At 48.4% G+C, this 18,757-nt stretch overlaps 1 protein-coding gene across 3 annotated transcripts in view; it reads right to left on the bottom strand.

Moving 5' to 3' along the window:
• PUM1 (pumilio RNA binding family member 1) overlaps positions 1-18,757 on the bottom strand; it is a 106,457-nt gene that overhangs the window by 86,990 nt on the left and 710 nt on the right. For 2 of the 3 annotated variants that reach the window (XM_014951848.1, XM_014951847.1), the window contains exon 2: positions 14,953-15,326. In XM_014951848.1, the coding sequence (XP_014807334.1) occupies positions 14,953-15,315 (363 nt within the window). In that variant the 5' untranslated portion in view covers positions 15,316-15,326. Of the gene's footprint in view, positions 1-14,952; positions 15,327-18,757 lie in introns of those variants that run through there. The other variant, XM_014951849.1, reaches the window with a different exon arrangement.

Genomic DNA, 18,757 nt, shown 5'->3' on the forward strand with positions numbered 1-18,757 from the left:
CAACACCAGACACAAGGAGGTCCACAGAGAAAGAACTTCTTCCCAGATGAGCATTAACGTCAATGAGATTTGATTACCATAAAATCTGGTTCACTGCTGAACCAGAGCTTTGAAAGAAATCCAGAAGACAACGCCAAGATCAATTGGCCGCAGGAGGAAGCAATGCCCTGACATCTGGATGCGACGTGACAACCTGGTTCCTTGAAGGAAGAGGCAATCTCCAGATCCACCAGGACTCACAGGAGAGCCGTCAGCCCTAGTCCTGATTGCTTCTTAAGGCATCCAGCAGAACCTGACTCCTGCTCCGGGCCAGCAGCACCCCTCAGTCACAGCCCTGTTCTAGCCTCCACAAAGCAAAACACAAAGGCACATCCTAGGTACCGAGGGCAGAGCTCCCAACCAGAACAGACACCAGGCACCAGTAGAGGTTAGGGGTGGACCTGCTGGACAGCCCTTCTGAGGAAAAGGATCTGGGGGTCCTGGTGGAGAGTAAACTCTCTGTGACCAGCAATGTGACCTTGTGGCCAAGAGGCCAATGGGATCCTGGGCTGCGTAGGGAAGAGTGTGGCCAGGAGGTGGAGGGAGGTCATTCTCCCCCTCTGCTCTGCACTGGGGAGGCCACAACTGGAATCCTGCCTCCAGTTCTGGGCTCCCCAGTTCAAGAGAGACAGGGAACTGCTGGAGAGAGTCCAGCGTAGGGCAACAGAGATGATGGAGGGATTGGAGCATCTCCCTGCTGAGGAAAGGCTGAGAGAGCTGGGGCTCTTGAGCCTGGAGAAGAGAAGACTGAGGGGAGACCTTCTTCATGCTTCCAAGGATCTCCAGGGAGGGTTGAAGGAGGATGGAGCCGGACTCTTCTCAGTGGTTCCCAGTGACAGGACGAGGGGCAACGGGCACAAGCTGGACCATGGGAAGTTCCACTGGGATGTGAGGAAGAACTTGTTTGGGGTGAGGGTGGCAGAGCCCTGGCAGAGGCTGCCCAGGGAGGGTGTGGAGTCCCCTTCTCTGGAGATCTTCAAGCCCCACCTGGATGCTCCTGAGTGATGTGCTCTGGGCAGCCCTGCTTTGGCAGGGGGGTTGGACGGGATGATCTCTAGAAGGTCCCTTCCAACTCTGACAATTCTGTGTACTTTCCCATCGAGAGCTCTCCTTCTTTCTGATAAAGCAAAAATACTTTCCCATCAAGAGCTCTCCTTCTTTCTGATAAAGCAAAAAAACAACCAGCCAGCTTGCTTCTGAAGCCCAGTTAACAAAATTAAGGCTCTGCACATTAACCACACCGCTACAGAGTAAGAGCTACAAAGCAATTTCACTGCACAAGAACACTCCTCCCCTTCCCATGAAACGCTGTGTATGCACTCAGGAATTATGTAAATCTCACGGAAATTAATGAGAACCTCATTCAAGAAGAGTCATTTCCACACAGGCTAATATATGAATGTGTGTCAGTGTAACACGCTCCGGCTCATCGCCACTTCACTGCCTCACAAATCATTTCCTGCCTTCCCAGCAAAAGCACAGCCCCCGGAGCGGATTCGCCCCACACCGAGAAACCAGAGCAAACCCAGAGGATCCTTGGCATGGCCGAGGCCAAGGGCAAGTCACTCTTTCCAGAGCCCTTTTTAACCAATTTTCACCTTTGCTCTGAAAAATAGGCAATAAAGCGAGAGACAGTGTATTACTCATCACTCCCTCGCTCCAGGTCAGGCCTCCACAGCTTCTTTTCAGTCTCCTCAAACACAGAATCACAGAATCACAGAATCTTCTAGGTTGGAAGGGACCTTAAAGATCATCTTGTCCAACCGTCAACCTCACTGACAAAAATAGACACCCACACAACAGACAAGGAGCATCATCACTAAACCAGACCTCCCAGCACTACATCAACCCGGCTTTTGAACCCCTCCAGGGATGGGGCCTCAGCCACCTCCCTGGGCAGCCCATTCCAATGGCTGAGAACCCTTTCAGTGAAAAAATTTTTCCTAATATCCAGCCTGAACCTCCCCTGGGGCAACTTGAGGCCATTTCCTCTTGTCCTGTCGCCTGGGACTTGAGAAAAGAGACCGACCCCCACCTCTCTACGCCCTCCTTTCAGGGAGTTGGAGAGAGCAAGAAGGTCTCCCCTCAGCCTCCTCTTCTCCAGGCTGAATAACCCCAGCTCCCTCAGCCTCTCCTCATCAGACTTATTCTCCAGACCCCTCACCAGCTTTGTCGCCCTTCTCTGGACCCGCTCCAGCACCTCAATGTCTTTTTTATGGTAGGGGGCCCAAAACTGGACACAGCCCTCAAGGTGAGGCCTCACCAGTGCCCAGTACAGGGGGACCATCACCTCTCGGGTCCTACTCCCCACGCTGTTCCTGACACAGGCCAGGATGCTGGTGGCCTTCTTGCCCACCTGGGCACACTGCTGGCTCCTGTTCAGCCCACAGTCGACCAACACCCCCAGGTCCTTTTCTGCCCGGCAGCTCTCCAGCCACGGAGAGGCCACGGAGCTCTTCCTTTCCCAGTTTCAGTAGGAGATTCCCAGTGCTGGTTTTCGGGGGGACACGCTGGCTCAGAGCACACTCTGCTCTCACCCACCCCCATGGCAGCGACACAAACCCACTTCTCTCCAGGCCAGGGGCCACTTTCACAACTCACCCTCCCACGCAGCAGAAAAGCTTCTTGGCAACTCTGCATCAAACCTATTCACTGTGGGTTTTCCAACCCCTCAGAGCAGCTCACTGCTAATTTATGTCAGGTACCCATCTTACACAGGAAAATTACACTTTTTTTTTTTTTAAAATAAGATTAGAGGGCCTCGGCGTTGCGAAACTAAACATCAGCAACTCAGAAGTTGCTTTTCTGGTCCCAAAGTGACACAGGGACTAGTCCTTGTCTGCATCTGGAGGCCTCGGCGTTGTGAAACTCAACAACAGCAACTCAGAAGTTGCTTTTCTGGTCCTAAAGTGACACAGGGACTAGTCCTTGTCTGCATCTGGAACACTTTTGAAATTATACAGCTCTATCAGACGTACAGAAGCAATACTCCAGCAGCTGAAGATGTTTTCTGCACTAGTACTATTTGGTACTGGACATGCTGCTCCCTATCACAGCACAAACCCAAGGAGATTTCCCTGCCTCTGAGGCCCCCCAGACACACTCTGTCACAGACACAGCCAGAATTTAGAAGTTTTGGAAGTTATCTCGTACAGAAGAGCAAGGCAGAGTCAGGCAAGCACCCCAAGCATCATCCACAAAGGAGAATGAGAATGGAGGGACCAACTTATAGGCAGAGAGCAGGACCAAACCTCTCCAGGCTTGACAGGCTGACAGAGGTGGGAGGATTCAGCCTGGAGAAGAGAAGGCTCCAGGGAGACCTTGGAGCCCCTTCCAGTCCCTCAAGGGGCTCCAGGAGAGATGGGGAGCGACTCTGGATCAGGGAGGGGAGCCCTAGGAGGAGGGGGAAGGGTTTGACCCTGAAAGAGGGGAGATGGAGCTGAGCTGTGGGGAAGAACTTGTTTGGTGTGAGGGTGGTGAGAGCCTGGCCCAGGTTGCCCAGAGAAGCCGTGGCTGCCCCATCCCTGGAGGGGTTCAAGGGCAGGTTGGAGGGGGCTTGGAGCAACCTGGGCTGGTGGGAGGTGTCCCTGCCCAGGGCAGGGGGGTGAAATGGGATGACCTTTAAGGTCCCTTCCAACCCAAACCATTCTGTGACAAACCATCCCAGAAGAGGGGTGATATTCCCCGCACTGATACACTGCAGCGCAGTGAGGAATGAGCAGGGAACCCACAGAAGCAGCAGCACCCACAGAGAGGGCACTAACACCACTAACACCAGCACCTGAGAGGACACACAGCACCCAGAGCTCCAGTTAATTTTAACCCAGCAAACAACAAGGCCCACAGGGCTAAATGGCACTTGTCAAAAGGAATTCTGCAGTCAGTTAAATTAACAGGAACTGGGGCCCTGAACTGTCCTCACGATTACTAAACAGGGATCTGAAGGACCTAACAAATTAACATGAGAGCAACAGTATATTTACCTTCCAGATTTCCAGCCTCATATTTTATATTCTAGAATAATCCAAGGGTTTTTCCTAAACTGATAGCTACTAGCAAAGTAGCTGAATTGTAATTTTAGGTAAATACTAATGTCAATAACAAGCGTTAATACTGCACCTATATTAAGCAAATATGGTTGCTAATATGACCTTTACATATAAATTCAAAGTGCAATATTGTATCGCATTTCATGGGCTGCACGTACCTCAGGGGATTGTACACTCGCCTTATATTTTAAGGAATCCTGATTTATGTAGAATTTATATTCACCTAAACAGACACACAGCACAACTACCAAAGCTTAAATTTTACTCTTAATCACAAAGGATTGTTTCTCCCTCCTTATGCACATAGTGTTTCCCACTAAGAGAGAGAACACGTGGAATTAAAGAAAAAAAAGAAAAAGCCAAACATACAGGAGGAAAAACAAGGAATAAACACACTAGAAAGTCCTTTGGAGAAAAAGAAGCTGAGAAATAACCAGCTGAGAAATATTTTAGCTGATAATCTGAAAAAATTGTCTCTAGAAATGCACCATGAAATCTGAGGGTTTATGACTTTTCTATTTTTTTTTTGATGTTGGACAACATTAAATAGATCAAATATCTGCATTTATTAGCAGTCACAGCATTTGAAGAGGGTTTAAACTATCTACTTCTATTAAAGCCAATCATGTTAATGAGGGTAACCAAAGCAAACCAGAAGGTGCTCAGGCTCCGCTCTCCGGTCTCTCCATCACCCCTGTCCCCAGCGCCGCTCCCCGTGGGGCTGGTTTCAAAGGCTGCCCTTCTCCTTCCCCAGACACTGTCTGGCACCAGGACCCGGCCAGCCCCAGCTGTCCCTCCCTTCCCTTACAGCTCTCCCCCAAATTCCACTCCTCACCAGGAGGCAAACCCCCCCAGGACAGCACCTGCTAAACCGGAGCCAGGATGGACGCTGCGAAGATGAAGTAGGAACACGGAAATGGCTGCTTTCAAAATGTCTTTGTTCTGCAGTAAATTACAGAGCTGGCTGCAGCCTTCATCCTGCCGGCCAAGCATGGGATCATGGAATCAGCTGGGCTGGAAGGGACCATTCAGATCATCAAGTCCAACCACCAACCCAACATTGACAAAACCCACCACTAACCCACGGCCCTCAGCACCATGTCTGCCCGACTTTTAGATACTTCCAGGGATGGCGCCTCCACCCCCTCCCTGGGCAGCCCATTCCAAAACTTGATAACACTTTCAGTGTCAAAATTCCTCCTAATCTCCAACCTGAACCTCCCCTGGTGCAACATGAGGCCATTTCCTCTTGTCCCATCGCCTGTTCCTTGGGAGAAGAGACCGACCCCCCCTGGCTACACCCTCCTTTCAGAGAGCCAGAAGGTCTCCCCTCAGCCTCCTCTTCGAGCAAACTCACTCCATGGTACCCCACAGACAAGCAATTCAGGAGGAAGCACCCAAAACTCCTCTGCCACCCTGGCAAACAAAAGCAGGGGGACGGGAGGGCCGCTGGGCCCACAAATCCTCGGGAAGGGCTCCCTCCTTGGCCTCTGCCAATACTGGTCATGGTCCCAGAGAGTCTGGAGGACAATCCCAGCTCTGCACAAGCTGGATGGGACCAAGCTCCTCACCTTGCTATGACACCCCTTGTTTTCCTTTTCTGCTCCTACATATTAACACAGGAAATCATGGTACTGTTACACTTGTCAGGATAGGTCCAAATATGGTTTCCCAGCTCCTAAGATCAACTGCATTTCTTTGGTTCTGGGAGAATCACAGAATGCTATGGGGTTGGAAGGGACCTCTGGAGATCATCTCCTCCAACCCCCTGCCAGAGCAGGGTCACCCAGAGCAGGTCCCACAGGAACGTGTCCAGGTGGGTTTGAATGTCTCCAGAGAAGGAGACTCCACCACCTCCCTGGGCAGCCTCTGCCAGGGCTCTGCCACCCTCACAGCAAAGAAGTTCCTCCTCACGTTTAGATGGAACTTGCTGTGTTCAAGTTTGTGACTGTTACCTCTTGTCCTGTCTCTGGGCACCACTGAAACAAGACTGGCCCCATCCTGGCACCCACCCCTTTAAGTATTTATAGATGTTGATCAGAACCCCCCTCAGTCTTCTCTTCTCCAGACAAAACAGAGCCAAGTCCCTCAGCCTCTCCTCATCAGAGAGATGTTCTAGTCCCCTCATTATCTTTGTAGCCCTCTCCTGTACCCTCTCCAGAGAAGACAAGAGATGAGGATTCCAAGTTCTCCCGTGTTTGCACTGGCCCATGAGGGGTGCTGCTCACCCACAGCACCTCAAAAATGTAATTATTACTTGGATATTTTGTTATTTTTAACTCACGTGCACTCTGCAATCATGAAAAGGCAAGTGTCGTGTGAAGTTTCTGTCCATTAGGCCTCCACATTTCAAGTAATGCTCAATTTGTAATAGAAAGAAAAATCTACAGAAATTTTAAATTTTCTAGTAAAACATTCCTCAAAAGAGGTCAACATTACTAGAAGAACACCAGGACTGAGGCAGTCAGAGTAAGAAATACCCAAAACATTCAGGCTTGAATTGAACATCATTAGAATGTTGAAGAGGAGACACAAAAAATAAATACATATATAGAGCTGGTTGAAGAGCCTAAATACTTCGTAGCACTTGATTTACAGACTCACAACTTGTTAAAGCCTTTTAAATTAACCAAAGGTTTACAAATTTCAGATGGAAACAAATGCCTCCTACGCTCAGCAGTGGGAGACTGCCGGCATCCCTCTCCTTCCAGCAGCTCACGCAGCAAGTTGTTTCAAAAAAATATCTACTCTGCGTGAACACACACACACAAATACACACACACACACATATATATTGTATCCAGGAGAGGGGGGAAAAAAGTATTTAGCACTACTTTTGCAAAGCCCCGCACGCTGCCAGCCATAGGCCTGCCTCTAACGGCTAGATCCAGGGTTAAAATATGTTGTTCCATCCACTGATTACAGCACTATTTTTAGTCCTCTCCTATAACAATAGTGGGTAAAGAAAGAACGTGAAGTCACAAGTATTAGATGGGATTAGGTGGTTTAACTACTATTTTTGTAGTAAAGGATTCATCATTAGAATTGCTACTACCATTAGCGTTCGAAGCAAAAAGCTATTGAAATTGCAGATTGGCTAATGCTTCACGTGGCATTGAGCCAAGATGATTAATGATTCAGGGGACAGAAATAAATGCAAGAAAGGCAGCCTTTCAGAAGGGCTCGGCTTAGTTAGCTAATTATGTTTTTCCTCAGATTTTATTCACTGAGGGAAGTGCTTCATTAATGGGGAATTTAGGTTACCCCGCGATGTCTCAGGCACACATTGTTGGGGTGCAAATGTCTAAAATACTGGATTACAGACCTTGGCTTGGCCCCCACAGAGCTGGCAATACCATGGGGAAACCGACTCCTGCTTCCCAGATGCGTGTCCGGGTCAATGTTTTTTTGCACAAACACTCAGGGCTGCGCTAAAATCTGCTTCATTTGACTCCCGGGGAGGCTTTTTCCTTTCACTCCCACCACTACTCTGAGCTCCCGAGGTTTAAATTCAGAGGGAAAAAGGTGTAAAGAAGGGTCACAGCAACGTCTTGTCCCAGTGCCAGTCTCAGTACTGGTGTCACAAACAGCCACGAGTGGCCCCACGGCACAGTGGCTGCTGGCAGCGCGGCCAAGGGCTAATGTGAAGGTTTAATAACTGCCAAGGTTCAGCCCAGCACAAATCAGGTCTGAACGCAGCTCCATCACAGGGTAAGTAACAGGGCCAGGTGCTCCCAATAAAAACCACTGCCCCAGAACAAAAGTTACCCCTAACAAAGGGAGAGGAGGAAGAGGAGAGCTGAGAGCGGATCACTTGACGGGAGGGAGCGCAGCGTCACATGGGATCCATGCACAAAGGCAAGTTTCATAGAATCATAGAATCATTCAGGTTGGAAGAGACCCTTGGGATCATCGAGTCCAACCATCTCCCCTACTCTACAAAGTCCTCCCCTACACCATGTCCCTCAGCACTGCATCTAAACGGCCCTTAAACACAGCCAGGGATGGGGACTCCACCCCCTCCCTGGGCAGCCTGTTCCAATGCCCGACCACTCTTTGGGTGAAAAATTCCCTCCTAATGTTCAATCTAAACCCACCCTGTTGGAGCTTGAAGCCGTTCCCTCTCGTTCTGTCACTAATTACCTGTGAGAAGAGACCAGCACCAACCTCTCTACAGTGTCCTTTCACAAAGTTGTAGAGAGTGATGAGGTCTCCCCTCAGCCTCCTCTTCCTCACACTAAACAGCCCCAACTCCCTCAGCCGCTCCTCATACGATTTGTTTTCCAGCCCCCTCACCAGCTCCGTTGCCCTCCTCTGCACCCGCTCCAGCACCTCGAGATCTCTCTTGGATTGAGGTGCCCAAAACTGGACACAACACTCGAGGTGTGAGTTTGTTCATCACAGACCCGTGGGGTCATCACTGAGGGAAAACAGCTTTAAAATCGGCTCCACACACACCTTAAAGCAAGTCTTCAGACACAGGCAACGCTGGACTCACTGCTGTGGAACAGCTCTTTGTGAAGGGGATTTGGACTCAGCAGTTGAATTAACTGTGCGGGTTTGCCAGGAAGCAGCTCTGTGGATGGCTGAGACGGCTCGTGTCTTAGAGAAAGTTTCACCCATTCACAAAATCGCTACGAGTATCACAACCTGTTCTGCAGAGGCACCCACAGGTCACACCAACTCAGCAAACCACACAGAGCTGAGAAGGGGAAAGCCAAGTTGGAGAGAGGGAAGAAAAAAGAATCACAGAGTCACATGGGGTTGGAATGGACCTCTGGAGATCATCTCCTCCAACCCCCTGCCAGAGCAGGGCCACCCAGAGCAGGTCCCACAGGAACGTGTCCAGGTGGGGTTTGAATGTCTCCAGAGAAGGAGACTCCACCACCTCCCTGGGCAGCCTCTTCCAGGGCTCTGCCACCCTCACAGCAAAGAAGTTCCTCCTCATGCTTAGGTGGAACCCCTTACACTCAAGTTGGTGCCCATTTCCTCTTGTCCTGTCCCTGGGCACCACTGAAAAAAGACTGGCCCCATCCTCCTGACACCCACCCTTGAAGTATTTATAAGCATTGATCAGATCCCTCCTCAGTCTAAAGAGACTAAAAAGCCCCAAGTCCCTCAGCCTCTCCTCGTAAGGGAGATGCTCCAGGCCCCTCATCATCTTTGTAGCCCTCTGCTGTACCCTCTCCAGCAGTTCCCTGTCCTTCTTGAACTGGGGAACCCAGAACTGGACACAGTGCTCCAGATGAGGCCTCACCAGGGCAGAGCAGAGGGGCAGGATGACCTCTCTCGACCTGCTGGTCACACTCTTCTTGATGCACCCCAGGATGCCGTTGGCCTTCTTGGCCACAAGGGCATGTTGCTGGCTCGTGGTCATGGTCAAAACAAGCAGAAGCTACACTCTAACACAGCTCTAGTTCATGGTCACGGTCAAAACCAGCAGAAGCTACACTCTAACACAGCTCTAGTCAAAGCACACTTGGGGGCAATGTATTTATTAACTGAAATACTTTAAGTTGTCTTGAAGCACTGAAATTTGCAAATTCAGTTGCATGAAGTATCTGTGCTCTTCCTGAGCCAGTACCACAGCAAGGACACAGATGACACAAGGGACACACAGCACAGGAGCAATCCCACCACCAGCACGTCAGGTTCCTTGTACAACCCCAGCTACAGCCAGGAATCCTGCCCCTGCCTGGCAGGGACACCAAAACCCACCAAGTCACAGGAAACAAATGGTCAGGTTCCTTGTGCAACCCCAGCTACAGCCAGGAATCCTGCAGGGACACCAAAACCCACCAAGTCACAGGAAACAAATTCTTTAACTAACTTTCTGAAGATTTCAGGGTGGGTTTTTCTCCCCCATAAAAGAGAAGGATTTTCTCATACCCAACCTTAAATATCCAACTCAGCCCCATCTGCTCATGCTCCTTCTATCTCAGGAGGAATTTTCAAAGGGCAATGTAAAGCAGAAAACGAAATTAAATGTTCTGATTCCCCTCCCCCAAGACAACCTTTTACTATAGAGGAATCTCTGCAAAACAAATCAGCCAAACCAGACATTTCATCTCAGCAACGTATTGTGTTCTAAATTATCTGGGTATCAAGTTAGCAGAGCCATTTCAGCATCAACAGAAGAGAAGTCTCAAGTAGTTCATCGGGATACAAGGAAGTACCCAGGAAAATCCAACCAATTTAATGAAATATAGATCAGAAATCAACCTTCAGGAACAGAGCCCCGTGTGCTAACACATGGTGTAGGTGATTAAGGATTTGCTCCAGGCCTCCAACCCCAGCACAGACAAGAAGCCAGATTATTTGGACCACGGCAGCCCCCACACACCAGGTGCTTTCCACCACTGTTCCGAGGAGTTAGCTGTCACTTAGATGGGACTTCACTTTGGAAGAACAAACACCAGGGCTTCTGCTTCCTCAGCTTCCAGGATCTTTTTAGAGGACTTTGCCACGACTTTAAGGCAAACTCTGGTCGTGGTGCCCACCAACAGGCACCAAATATTGTCCAACACCATCAGCTCAGACCCTTTCACGGCAGCAGTTTGAGAGCCGTGCTCCAGGAGGGCACTGCCAGGAGAACCACCTTTTGTCTCCACCTCAATTCAAGTTCCCAGTTAAGAAGTTGCACGGTCACATTGCCAAAAGGCAAATCTGAGCATAAAATCCAGTCCCAACCCTGTTGCTCTCACTATTCTTCACCAACTATATGTGAAAAATTCCCCACATTCAACAAGACGATCCCTGCAGAGTTCTATTGTCTCAAATTATTAATTAAACATGCTCTCAAAGAAAGCAAATGCCTAAAATCATTTGCTTCTCCTAAGCAACTCCCATATTACCCCAATTGCAATTCAGACAGTCTAAGTATATCCATTGACTGTAATTCAGAAGGGACCACCCCCAAAGAAACTCTCTCTTCTCTCCAGTTCAAGAACACACACGCACGCACAACCCACAGGAGACCCCAGCCCACAAAACCCAGCCAATTTTCCTAAAAACCTGCTCAGTGATGATAACTCGTCCCAGCTGAATATCTCGACCATCTTTTCATTCCCCTCCGGAGCAGTAGATGGCTGTTTGGATTTGTAATGAGATATGCAACCTTCCATAGCGGAGACAAATCCATCCTGGGCCATTATTCATCAGGAGACATCTCCTACCTCTTCGCTCACCTACGTTCTGATCTCTACCCAGTTTTTTGCAGGATAAATAACGTACAAACACACCAGTGCAGCGAGTGTAACTGTCTGCCCAAAGAGCCCAAAGAGAAATCAGGCATCGTAGGTGAACGACAGCCTGAACCTCTTCAGATGGAGTCCTAAGAGTTACTGGGAGACACCGGCACTCAACCTCAGCTTGCTGCTTTTTGTGGCTAAAAGACAACTGCATTTTGCAGTCAAGACCTGGCTGATGAAGGTGTCTTCCACGTAAAGTTTGCTTAGGAGTTCAGAGATTCCAATCTAGAAAAAATAAGTCTGATTTCACCATTATTTCAGTGTCTCCAAGAACAAAGAGGATTTACAACATATACTATTAGTGTGGATGGCGTATCTTCGATACCTAAATATTCAAAATGACAGTAGCACCTTTAATAGCTGAATTTTCTGTAAAAACTTATCCCCCTGCTGCCTTCTGAAGAAGGGAAAATCGCTGAGGGAAAAGAAAGTTTCTAGGTAAAATACAGAAAGAACCAGCGTTTTCCTGCTGTTCCCAGCCAGAGGACCACATCTACTGCCTTTGGAGGAGAAAAACTTTTGCTTTAGTCACCCCCAGTAAAGCCATTCCCAGCTACATTCTCAGAACTGCCCGTCAAAGTACAAACAAGTGACAAGGGGAAGAGCCAGCACAGTAAAAAATGAACAGCAAGGATCCCATAACTAAGTTCTGACTCACAACACTCACAGCTATTTAGTAACACAGGATGAAATGCTATCATTTGGTAAAAAAATCGCTGGAGTCTTATCACCAACAGACAGAGATAGACGTCTGTCTACACATGCAACAAAGAAGAAACTGGGATTCGACAATTAAAAAAATCCCTCTACCTTTAATTACGACCTCCCAAGCTCTAGGCAGGCATTAACCTATATTACCCTATAATTATTTTTTCTGACTTCCATTATCTTTTAGCTACTGAGTTTCCTAGCCAGCCTTCAAGGCAACAAGGCAGGGGCTCTAGCTGCACTTTTTCTGAAACTCTACAATCAGAAGTGCAGCGATACAAGTGTATCTGTGAGAAATGGAGACTCAGCACATCCCTAAGGATTCCCCACCTCTCTGCATGTCCCAGCACTTCCTTCCATTTCTCGTCTTGCAGGACAAATTCAATTCTACCTCGGTTGAGCCCAAACTGAATTAAATCATTTTGCATGCGTAAGGCTAGTTCTTGCTCCAAGGAATTTATAATTTCAGAAGCAGATGCGGAAGTGGCCAAAAAGTCACAAAGAATCACTGAACGATATGGGGCTGGAAGGGACCTCTGGAGATCAGCTAGTCCAACCTCCTGCCAGAGCAGGTCCAGCCAGAGCAGGTTGCACAGGAACGTGTCCAGGCGGGTTCTGAATGTCTCCGGAGAAGGAGAAGTCAAAAGGAATGGCGGTGTTAGGATTACACACATCCTGCCTTCTGCTTCCCGGCAGTAAAACCCCGAGGCAAACAGAAAACCACGGAAAATGAGGCGCTCCAGAAAGGCTGAAGCAATGAGCAGAGAGATAAAAGCACTCAGCAATCACTGGAGTACATGGTATCAAATGAGATACACAAGAGAAGGGCTACTGCCCCACCTCACAGCTCTTCGAAGAAATTAAACACAAAGATTGGTTTAAAGCTGCATCCTGAGCACAAAACATGAGGACTATGTGATAAATACACACTGCCAATGGGAGAACCCCCAGGAAGCAGAACAGATCCGGTCCCAACATCCATAATATTCCAGTGGGTATTCCTTGAGCTTCCCATCACACATCTCAGGGAAGAAAACCAGAGAAAGCATCACCCAGAGCCTTCTGAGCTTAATCCTGCAGGTGTGGTTTGTCCATTCTCAGAAGCGTTCTGCCTCCAAGGAACACGTGAATTATTTTCTAAAAGTTCATTTAAACTACCACAAGCTAACGAGTTTTCCTTTCATTAAGCGGTCTGAAGAAAATCAAGCTGAGGAAGAGCAACGCAACAGCTGACATCAGGGAAGGCTCTGTAACAGGTGGGGGCTCTTCAAGGGAAAGTTTCAATCTTCTGGTTTTTAAAGAATGGAGTAAAAACAATGCAATTTGTAATGACTGCAGGATTAGGGTCCCTGGTCCCCCCCATCTCCAGTGAGTTCTGTTGTCTCTGCTTTCAAGGGTTTTCAGACAAAGGAAGATGGGAGAAAAAAAAAAAAGAAAAAAAATCAAGAATTTGATGACATTTATCTCAGTTCATGAAGTTATCTTTCCACAGAACATCCAAACATCAGCAGTTCCTGCCCAAACACCTCCACACCAGATCACAGGGCAGCTTTTATTTGAAATACCTTAAAAGGTGCAGCCTTTCAATAAGAAATTTTTGCTTACTGTTTGTACACAACTTGAAGTGCTTTAAGATCTCTTCCACTGCTGTCTCTTGAAACAAGTTTTACATTTAGTGACTGAAAACTTGGATAGTTAACAGAAAAATTACATCTCATTTCAATGCAGCTATTTCCTTTAAAGCGGTAACTAAATACTATGTTTCCACATAAGGGAATAATTACAATATTCTCCCAGCTGCTTCGTTCATATTGCTGTATTTTATATGATTTTTCTTCCAGAACAAATTAAGAGGGCACTTGGGTTTACTCCTTTGCTGATGTACACACTGACTTCAGCAAGGTTGCAAAATTCCCTGCAATGTTTGCTTTTAACTGGCCCGGATGGCAACCCATCCCCTGGGGAGGGCACAGCAGAGGAACGAGGGCTTGTTGGCTTTTATTTGAAAAACTAGAAGCAGGAGATATTCATAAAAAAGGTTGCAAAAGCTTTGTGTCTGCTGCTCTGGCAATACTTGCGGAAATCATTCCGTTTTCAAATGTGCTTACGCCCAAGTTCTGCTCCTTCAGCAGAGGAAGCACATCTTCTTTGAGGAGTGACTTACAGGTCACAGACAAGAGAGCCAGCGTTGAGTCATACGCTCATTTAACTCTCAGCACATCTGACAATGCAACTACTGACAAGATTTCTAGTAAACACCGCTGCCGAGACACGTTCTGGCCCACTACCCTTTCAGAAACATTCAATCGCTGCAAGAATTCAGCTGTGTTTCTAAAAGCACCATTTCGTGACATCTTAAGGCCATTCTGGGTTCAGCTAAGCACATTTATAGCACCTTCCCCTCCCAATTATAATCAGAAAAACCCAAAAGCAAAACAAACAAGCAAAGAAACGCAGGAAAACACACTCCCAGCAGCTCCCAGGACTATGTTTTTCAATATTGGGAATGGTAAAAGCTCAACCTACATGCATTGGCAGTTTTGTAATACCATTACATAAGAATTATTTAACTACAGCAACAGATTTGAAGAGCAGCAGCAGTCACTGCTCCGCCAGTTCACACATCCGAAAAGAAAAGAAAATCAATCAAGAGAAGGATAAATTCTGCAAACATGCATCTGAGTGTCACAGAGAGGGGACTGGGATTTCAAGGCCCTCAAGAGCAGAAACGTTTCAGCTCAGAGCCACCGAGGCCCCGTGATCCTGGAAAGAGAAAACAAAAGGTACAACTCTCCCCATTCCAACCACCCGGAAACCAGCGGAAGCTTTAAAAAAGCGTCATTAAAAAGCATCTATCGAAAGCCCGATGTCGAGTTCGGAAACATGGAACTTTTTGGTTTTTTTACCTGATGTTCTGCATGAATGTTATCCCCAGTAGGCCAGCGATGTTTGCTGTTATTATAGCCGCCTCCACCACTTCCTCCTCCCCCAAGCTGCTCACCATGCTGCCTCTGGAAGAAGTAATCCACCATGGCGTCGTCCTGCGAGCGGCCGGCCACCCCTATGGATCCGGGGACGGGGCTGGAGTGCGTCCCCGCCGCGAGCGCCTGGTTGGCAGCCGGCTGTTGCTGAGCCTGGGACCCTGTTCCAGATGTCAATACAACAGGCATGTTGGGATTAGCTGTATCTTGAGCGTGCTGTTTCAGGTGGGGGCTGAAGGAGTCCTGCCAGAGTACTGCTTTTCTCTTCAAAACACACGCAACGCTCATTCCACCAACACCTACGGGGGGGGGAGAGACGGCCAGAAAGAGAGAAGGAAAAGAAAACATGAAATCCTTGCAGCTTCAGCTTTCCATCCTCAATAACACACCCGGCTTTGGCAGGGAAACGTCACGATGCCAAATCTGCCTCCTTTTAACACAGTTATTTGCTCCATTAACCCAGCAACTAAAATATCGTATGAAAACGCACGCTGGCCAAAAAATCCCCCATTTTCTGCTGCACAGTGTCACCAGTACACACAAGACTCACCTAAGGTGCCCATTACACTGAAATCAGAATGCCAGTTTATGCCCTGGACAAACCACTGACCAGAGCACTGCCCCAGGAGACTGCTAGAAAAAAAGCCCCCGAAAACCCGGGTGGAACACAAAGGCACCATCAGTGCTGCTGGGGCTTGTTTACACCCAGCAAATTAGGAGGCAGAACTTCAATCAATACCCGAGTCCCACCGTACTGCGATGTGTTCACTCATCACACAAAACATCAAGGCAACAGTGGGTTGGGTTGTTGGTTTGGTTTTTTTTAAAACAAAAACTTAAAATGCTGGATTTCTGCTTATAGAGTTAAGTAAGTCCCAAACACAACGCAACTCCTCCTGCAAATTCAGGAGCTGGCTTTCGGTCGCGAGGCTGTAAAACCCAGGGAATGTTTTACAGGAGATCCCCTGGAGAAAAAGCCGCTAACCTCTCGGTGCCCGGGCTGTCGGGAGAACCTTCCAGAGCCAGCAGTGCCAGTCCTGCTCCCAACGGCACCGGGGGCAAGCTGGAGGGCTCACAGAAACCAGCCCCCACTGAAACACCCCAAACGCTTCGTGTTCACCCAAAATCACCCCCGTGCAGGACACTACAGGCAGAGCAGGCTGAGAGCAACTCACAGTTCTCCTGTCCCTCCACAGTGTTTTGGGGCATCCCAGCAGCACACCACCACACACCTTTGTGGGTTTAAGACAATATGATCAGCCCATCCTGAGAGTAATAAAGACCTTAAGGTGTGAACTGAAAAGTGCTTTCCCCCGGTCCGTAACGCTCAGCCAACGCACAGCAAAACCCAATCTGTTTTTAAAGGCATGATACAGTCACAATTCTTATTATTTTTAAAAAAGATTTTTAGTTTACAACTTCGGTGACCTAACCACAACCCCACCAACACCACAGAGAGTTCTGAGGATGAAACTGGGGGGGGTCCAGCCCTGCCCAGCCACACACCAGGAGGGGAACACTCCTACTCCCAGACCTGGGGGGCTCTAACCTTGGCCCCATCCTGCCAGCGCCTCCGCGGCCTCAAAGGGGCTCTGTTTCCTCTGGGCTCATCCCAGGAGTCTCCCCGACACCCAACCCCTACAGCAACTTCCAAGAACAATTTTCTGACAGCGGTGAGAGAAAGTTGACACCCACCAAAAAAAAAAATAATCCGAGTCCTATCTTTGATCAAGCTCCCTCAGGTTTGTCCCACTAATTGAGACCAGCGTTAATACTCAGAATGAAATGACTGTAAGAAGAGCAGAGATAAGATTTTTTTAATTGCACCTCGAACAGGCATTTGTTGACACACACACGCACCCCAAGCGTCCCGGGCCACGTAAACAACCAACTCTGTTTGCTTTTTAGACAGGCAAAGACCTTCGCAGCCTAAATACCCGAGCGTCCCGGGACACGTAAACAACCAACTCTGTTTGCTTTTATACAGGCAAAGACCTTCGCAGCCTAAATACCTGCAAGATTTAACAGAAGTAACTCCTCTGTCTTTCAAAAAGCCTGGAAATCACTGCCTTCCCCAAACACTTCACCAAAACCAGACAGCCCGTGGTATGACTAAACCCTCACTGATTTTTTTTTTTAAGAATACTACACTTTAACGGCATTTTCTTGTTAGCTTCCCTTTAATAAACATTATCAAAATCCTTCAGTAACACGAAACGAAGGGATAAAGCTCCTCTACACATTGAGAAAAAGAAAAATAAATCAGAAATTACTGGTAAGAAACTCCCGTATCAGCAGGTTGGGGTGACAATGGAACGGGAGCAGCGTCCAGGAAAGGAGGTTACAAGTTATCTCAGTTATTAAATATATAATAATAATAAATAAAGATACTATGAATCCACACAAAGTTTCAAGTATCTCTAGATGGTGAGGATCCCCCGAGTCCAGTGGAAACACCACAGGGCACAAGGGGGAGAGGGGAAGGGCTGCAGGGCCACAACGGCACCGGGGCTGCGAGGCCCCTCGATTTGCAGGTGGATCGTTAATAATTGTGGTATTATAAAAACCGGGGGGGGGTAGGGGGGGGACTAGAAAATCTGCGTTCAGGTACTACGCGAAGAGCCGCAGAAGTGCCTCCCGCTCCCAGACGCTTCCTCTTTCGTCTACCGCAGAGGAGGCAGCTCCAACCAGGGGAGGAAAACTTGGCAAAGGCGACATTTTGCGAGGGAGCGGGAGGGGGGCGCGGGGGGGGGCGGCGCAGGGCACTGTGGGTAGTTCAACTTTAGTTCCCAGCCGGTTTTTTTACCCAAACGGGGCGGCAGAGCCAGGGGGACCCCGTCATTCAGTGCCCACAAACACCTCCAGCCACCTCCACGACACCCCTTTCCCAGCTGCCAGACACCCTGCTGACGGCTACCACCTCTCTTTTTCATCCCCCCCCCTCAAAATCTCCCTTAAAAAACCTACAATAAACTTTTTTATTTTTTTTTCCTTCCCCTGGATAAAAGCGGTTTTTGAGGAAGAAATAGGTATTTCCACACAAAGGCTTCCCGTGGGCTCAGGGAGGACAATTCTCCTCCCTCCTCCTCTTCCTCCCTCACTCAAAACACAGCGTGTAAATAAACTGCGCTGCGTCAGGGCCGAAGGCTCCACATTATGGGATGTTCCACGCGGAACCCAAAACTGGGGAACCGGCCCCAAAAAAAAAAACCAGTTCCGAGCAGAAGCGGCGGCGGCGCCGAAGAAAGCGGCGTTACCCCCGAGCTCTGCCCTCCCCTCCGCCCTGCCTCTAAAAATAACAATATTGAAAAAAATAAAAAACATCAATTATTAAAGCAGGGAAAGATGCGCCGATGGAAAAGTTGGAGAAGAGGAGAGTTTGGGGCTGTGTGTGAGCGGGGAGGGGGGCTTTTGGGGAAGTTGGAGTGGGAATGGGGCTCAGCCATTGTTGGGGCTGTGGGGCCTACGGGAACTTTTTATGGGAAACCGGGATTTTTTTCCTTGAAAACCCGCGGGGGGGGTCAACGGGAACCGGGAAAATCCATCCCCAACCCTTCCAGCAGCATTAAAACACGGGTGGATAAATGCCCCCCCTCCACACACACACACACACCACCCCCCAGCTTGAGAAAGGAAATTCCTTACTCATGATCTCTCTAATAAAAAAAAAAAAATCTCTGCTCAGGACAAAGTTATTAAACATTGACCACAACAAAACCAAAAAAAAAAA

The sequence above is a fragment of the Calidris pugnax genome, unplaced genomic scaffold, assembly GCF_001431845.1.
Source record: "Calidris pugnax isolate Ruff unplaced genomic scaffold, ASM143184v1 scaffold166, whole genome shotgun sequence".
Taxonomy (NCBI): Eukaryota; Metazoa; Chordata; class Aves; order Charadriiformes; family Scolopacidae; genus Calidris; species Calidris pugnax.